The 6608-nt window shown below is 38.1% G+C and overlaps 1 protein-coding gene across 1 annotated transcript in view; it reads right to left on the reverse strand.

Moving 5' to 3' along the window:
• Positions 1–1384: 1384 nt before the first annotated feature.
• Positions 1385–6608, reverse strand: part of AMN1 (antagonist of mitotic exit network 1 homolog) — a 57961-nt gene continuing 52737 nt past the window's right edge. The window contains exon 7 of the mRNA XM_039247683.1: positions 1385–1595. Coding sequence (XP_039103614.1) covers positions 1522–1595 — 74 coding nt within the window. The 3' untranslated portion in view covers positions 1385–1521. The remainder of the gene's footprint in view (positions 1596–6608) is intronic.

Consider the following 6608-nt stretch of genomic DNA (forward strand, 5'->3'; position numbering starts at 1 on the left):
TTCTAGGGTGGGGAGAAAGATAAGAAAAAATAGACAAGATGTCAGATGGTGGTAGGTGGTAAGGTGAAAAATAGAGGTCAAGGTAGTAGGTGAGGATGATATAGACAGGCATGGGATACTGAAATTTCAAATAGAAATAGCTAATACAACCAGCAATATAAAAAGTCAAGAATATTAAACTGCAAAGTGCTTTAGGAAGATAATCCTTTATAGACCCTAAAAAGCTAATCTTTAGATCTTAAAATTTGTTTCCCCAAAAGAGGATAAAGCCACTAACTTTGTTTGATGTTTACTATTAAATTTTATTGACTTTGTCTTTAGGGGTGCCTGGCTGGCTCAGTTCGTAGAGGAGGTAAGTCTTAATCTCAGGGTCAGGAGTTCAATCCCCATGTTGGTCATCGAGCCTACTTAAAAGAAAATTCATGGGTAAAACAGGCTTTACCCATTTTACACATATACATATATACCACCTTTGAGGGGCAATACATATATCCATACTGTAAATATACCACATTTATAAAGTAATTAATAGTAAGGTCAAGAAATAGAGTTGAATGTATAAACCCTCTTTCTAAACACGTAGAAGGATTTTGCCTATACTGTACTTCCCTTGCTTTGCACTACATCAGAGTTAAAATAGGAAATCTTTAAGAAAGTCATACTGAGACAGGCTCATGGCATAGGGAATGTTCTGAATTTGGGGGTCGTTTAAACACTATACTTCAGAGAGCTTTGTGATAATAAAAGAGCAATGCATTTCATTTGAAAACTAAGACCTGTGCTATCTATTTCACAATTGAAGCCAACAGAGCTTTATGAAACAGCCTCTATAGTGATATGTTGTAGTTACTCATTCTTACACATTCCTGAATGCAGTTTTTGAGGAAGAAATTTCATAGATGCACAACATATATTTGGGGAAAGTAGCCATAAAAAGTAAGTGGCTGGGCAAGGGCCTCAGTAACATTTATATACTGGAAAGGCTGAGGTGTATGATGTCACGGGTTCATGGCATTAAACTATTGTATTTCTTGGTTTTGTTGAAATATTGAATTCCGGGAAGATTTACAGGTCTGATGTTCAGCTTTTCTTCTGGCCAATGAGCATTTAAATACTTCAGGAAGGAAGGGACCAGAAAATAGCTAGGAAGGTAATTATGCCTTTAGAAATACTTTAGTTAGAATTCTAATGGTTATTCATATTGGTAAATTTCTCTTATAATGACAAATAAAGTAGGAGAAGGATATCTCCAGGGAAAACTGGTAACTTAAAACTTTGTTATTTAAGAAACAAACACAATACTCCCCCCACCCCCACCCCAAATACAAGAGGGCATGCTAGGCTTACCAAGTCAAAAACAAGGACTCCTCAAACAAACACAGAATAACAGCACTAGTAAAATGTTTAAGAGTCTGGTTAACTTCAAAGCAAAAACCACATTACTGGAAAGCCAGTCTCTAAGAGCATCGTTCCCTGGGAATGTAGTGTGAAGATCAGTGCTTTGATAAGCTTCAATAAGCATCAGTAAACAGTCCACGTCACTTGTTTTAGTTTGTTTGGGCCTACTAATTGCTCCAGGACTTCTCGTGAATGATCTACAAAAGAAAACAATGACAATATATTACCTCAACAATAATTAGAGATATTTAATATGTCCTCATGTATAAACTAGGGGTCATAATAACTATTGTGTCTCACAGGGGTATTTAAAAGATTAATGGGATGATATGCATACAACTAAAAACATTTAGTTAATGTAACCTTTTATTAGCTGCAGTGCACATGTCATAGTAATACTTCTTAAAAATTGGGCATTCATTATTTTCTTTGTAATTTAATCTTAATTTCACCAACCAGAGAGTAATGGTATAATTTCACGATTAATCTGTGTATAAACTTTCCCAGGGTCCTGAAGGGAAATAGACATACTTAGGTGGTATGCTTGAACAGGGTTTAATGAAGCAACTGTTTGCAAAGTGAGCAGGATTAAAGAAAGCCTATAGGTGTGGTAAAGCACCCCGGGGAGCTGCAATATAAATGGTTAGGGGAAGGAGCAGTTACTAGAATAGGACAATTTGACCTGTAGGTAAACATGGTCCACGTCATACAATACTATTAAACGGCATGATTTTTAACAGGTAACTATTATATGAATTCATTATGATTTAACCAATCTATATTATTGGACATTTAGATGGTTCTCAATTAGTCACAATGTATAGTAGCAGTTTTAATACGGTTTACATTTCTTTTGCAAAGTTGATTTTATAAGATCTTTTAAAAATATGAATTAAAGCAAAAATACTGATAAAATGTTATTGCTTTAAAAACTGTGCATAAGTTTACCAAACTTGTTCCATAGAAACAGCCTATGCTGTATATACAACAGATCTCAAAAGTAGTCTTGGAAAGTTTCTAGTTTAGTGGTTGTTAGTTACAGATTTCACAAATCAATAGAAAAAAAAGTGGGCCCAACATATGGCCACTAAATTTTATTTTTAACAATACAAAAATGGGGTGCCTGGGTGGCTCAGTCAGTTAAGCATCCGACTTCGACTCAGGTCATGATCTCACAGTTCATGGGTTTGAGTCCCACGTCGGGCTCTGTGCTGACAGCTAGCTCAGAGCCTGGAGCCTGTTTCAGAGTCTGTGACTTCTTCTCTCTCTGACCCTCCCCTGCTCATGCTGTCTCTCTCTCTCAGAAATAAATTAAAAAAAAAAAAGTTAAAAAAAATAAACAATACAAAAATAAGCCAAAATGCCAAGAGTTAGTGCAGCAAGAGAACCAGAGTATATGAAATGGGAATTATAGTTCAAAAAACAAAGGTTTACATCGGCAGCTGTTTTTTTTTTAAAGCTTGTAAGAGAACAAATGCAGTTGTCATAAAAATATCAGGGGCTCCTGGGTGGCTGGTTCATTTGAGTGTCCAACTCTTCTTGATTTTGGCTCAGGTCATGATCTCGGGGTCGTGGGATCAAGCCCCGCGTCAGGCTCCACGCTCAGTGTAAGATTCTTTCTCTCTCTCTTCCTCTGCCTCTCCCCCTCACTTTCTCTCTCTAATGTAAATTTTAAAAATATCATTTATTATAGAGGAAATCTAGATCAAAGGCAGGTTTTAAATAGGTTGAAAGTAAAAAGATGGACAAAGCTGTATCATGAAAATAGTAACTATTCACAAAGCTGGAGTGGCTTTACTAGTAGCAGATATGGGGAATACTTCCCAACTCATTCTGTAAGACCAGTATTACCCGGATGTGGGAGCCAAATAAAGACTTATCACACACACACAAAGCTACAAACCCGTATCTCTAATAAATATGTACTCAAAAATCCTCAACAATAGATACAAGCAAATTAAATCTCACAACATATAAAAAAGCTCATCTGCCATGATCAGCTGGGATCTATCCCAGGAATGAAAGGTTGGTTTAACATCTGAAAATCAACTCATGTAATACACTGTATTAGTTTCTTACTACTGTAATAAATTACTACACCCTTACTGGCTTAAAGCAACACAAATTTATTATTGTATAGTCAGAATTCCAAATTAAGCCTCATTGGGCTACAATGGATCAGCATTCCTTTTTGGAGGCTCAAGGGACGGAATTTACCTCTTTGACTTTTCCAGCTTCTAGAGGTCACCATATTCCTTGCATTCATCCATATTTCAAAGGAACATTGGACAGTCCTCATGCTGCCATCTCGATGATTCTCCTGCCTCCCTCTTCTACTTATAAAGACTCTTATGATTACACTGGACCCACTTGGACATTCCAGGATAATCTATTTTAAGGTCAACTAATTCGCAACTTCAGTTCCATTTGCAACCTTATGTAACATAGCATACTCAGGTCCTGGGCATTAAGATGTGGACATCTCTGGGTGGGGGCATCATTCTTTCTATGACACATACCATATCAACAGACTAAAGGACAAAAACCACATTATCATTTCAACAGACACAGAAAAAGCATTTGCCAACACTCATGGTAAAAACATTCATCAAACTGGGACTAGCAGGGAACTTCCTCAACCTGATCAAGAGTACCTAGGAAAAAACTAATACTTAATGATGAGAGACTAATGTTTTTTCCCCCTGAGATGAGAAACAAGGTAAGGATGTCTGCTCTTTCCACTTCTATCCAGCATTGCAGTGGAGGTTCTAGCCAAGGAAATTAGGGAAGAAAAAGAAATAAAAGACATTCCTGTTGGAAAGAAAGAAGTAAAACTGTCTTTACTTGTACATTATATAATACTGTATACAGAATGTCCTAAGGAATACACCAAAAAATTAGAATAAGTAAACGAGTTCAGCAAGGTTGCACAGTACAAGATCAATATACAAAAATCAAGGGGCGCCTGGGTGGCTCAGTCGGCTGAGCATCTGACTTCGGCTCAGGTCATGATCTTAACGGTTCGTGGGTTCGAGCCCTGCATCGGTTTGTGCTGACAACTCAGAGCCTGGGGCCTGTTTCTGATTCTGTGTCCCTCTCTTTCTGCCTCTCCCTGCCTCAAGCTCTGTCTCCCTCTGTCTCAAAAATAAATAAACATTAAAAAAATAAAAAAAAATCAATATACAAAAATCAAATGATTTATATACACTAGCAAGGAGCAATCCAAAAATGAAATTATGAATTCCATTTATGTTACCATCAAAAACAATAAAATACTTAGGGGTAAATTTAACAAAAGGAGTGAAAAAGTCTGAAAACTATAAAACATTGTTGAAAGAAATCCACGATTTAAATAAATGGGAAGACATCTATGTTCACAGATCAGAAGATAATATTAACATGGCAATACTCCCTAAACTGACTGCAGATTCAATGCAATCTCTCCCCAAATTCTAGTTGCCATTTTTTTTTTCTTAATTTAAGAAATTGACACAAGGTGCCTGGCTGGCTCAGTCAGTAGGGCATGCGACTTTTTTTTTTTTTTTTAATATTCTTATTTATTTCTAGGAGAGAGAGAGAGTGTGTGAGCAGGGGAGGGGCAGAGAGAGAGGGAGATACAGGCTCTGAAATAGGGTCCAGGCTCTGAGCTGGCAGCCAGCACAGAGCCCGACGCAGGGCTCGAACCCACGAACCGCGAGATCATGAACTAAGCGAAAGTCCGACGCTTAACCGACTAAGCCACCCAGGCGCCCCGGGCATGCGACTTTTGATCTCAGGGTTGTAAGTTTGAGCTCCTCATTGGGTGTAGAGATTACATAAAAATAATAAAATCTTAAAAAAAAAAGACATTGATAAGATGATCCTAATGATGAGGGAGGGTGGGGCAAGCAGAGGGCAAACTACAGGCTAACAACACCCCTACTCCTACCCCAGGGTGGAATATGTGTGATATTCCTCTGACACTCCTGGCTACTCAAGAACAAAGGAAAGCGGCTTAAATGCTTCCGTGGTGTTGTGGGAAACTAAGGCAAGTGAAAAATTAAATTCTCTTACTACAGCCCATTGACAAGTCCTTGAAACTGGCAGAGTGACCTGTCTCTAGGAGTTCAGCTGCCTCAATGATGACCCTTTGCTGGGGGCAAAAGAGAATCTTAGCTTAACATTATCCCAATCTGCAGGATCCTGTAAATCTACTTCCGTTATCTCAACTGCCCCAACATATATGCTGTCAATCATACTCCAAGCTTATGGCCCCCTGATATACATCTGAAGGGTCTCAGGACTGAGGCTTTACTAAAGGGTAATAAACGGTGTTTTCCTAACAACAGCTAGCGTCCCCCCAGGTCCTGGAAACCTTCCTTCCAAAATTCCTTAGAGACTTACACTGTCCCTAACCCCCTCCCAACCTGAGGGTATATAATCAGTTACTGGTCTCAACCCCAGTGCAGCTCTTTCTGCCCATGGGTCCTGTCCCCGTGCTTTAATAAAATCACCTTTTTGCACCAAAGACGCCTTCAAGAATTCTTTCTTGGCCATCAGCTCCAAACCCCACCATCACCCCAAAACTTCATCACTAATATGTTTTGGGGAATTCAAGGGACCCAGTACGGCCAGTACAATTTTGAAAAGAAGAACAAAATTGGAAACTACACTTCCCAATTTCATTTCAGTTGGTGTTTTTAGGATTATTTTGGCATTTTTACTAGTTAGGAATATGTTATCAAACACTATACATACGTATTTGTTTTCTAACTGTATTTGAGTCATTCTTCTGTAGAAATTTATTACTGCACATAAATAAGAGGACATTTTTCCCTCCAGTAGTAACCAGACAATATATTTTTATGTAATTTAAAATTTTTGATGCTAGATGGCAGTATTATATTACTCAAAGTCTCCTCAGGCACCTTTTTCCTGAGAAAATAGAGTATTTAGGACTGTGAGTTTGAATAGTAGGAATACGTGATGCCCAAAAACAGACCCATAGACCAATGGAACAGAATTGAGAACTCAGAAGTGGACCCAAAAGTATACAGCCAACTGATCTTTGACAAAGCAGGAAAGAATATCCAATGGAAAAAAGACAGCCTTTTTAACAGATGGTGTTGGGAGAACTGGACAGCAACATGCAGAAGAATGAAACTAGATCATTTTCTCACACCATGCACAAAAATCAACTCAAAATGGATAAAGGACCTGAACGTGAGACA

Source organism: Hyaena hyaena, unplaced genomic scaffold, assembly GCF_003009895.1.
Source record: "Hyaena hyaena isolate Hyena2069 unplaced genomic scaffold, ASM300989v1 scaffold_303, whole genome shotgun sequence".
NCBI lineage: Eukaryota > Metazoa > Chordata > Mammalia > Carnivora > Hyaenidae > Hyaena > Hyaena hyaena.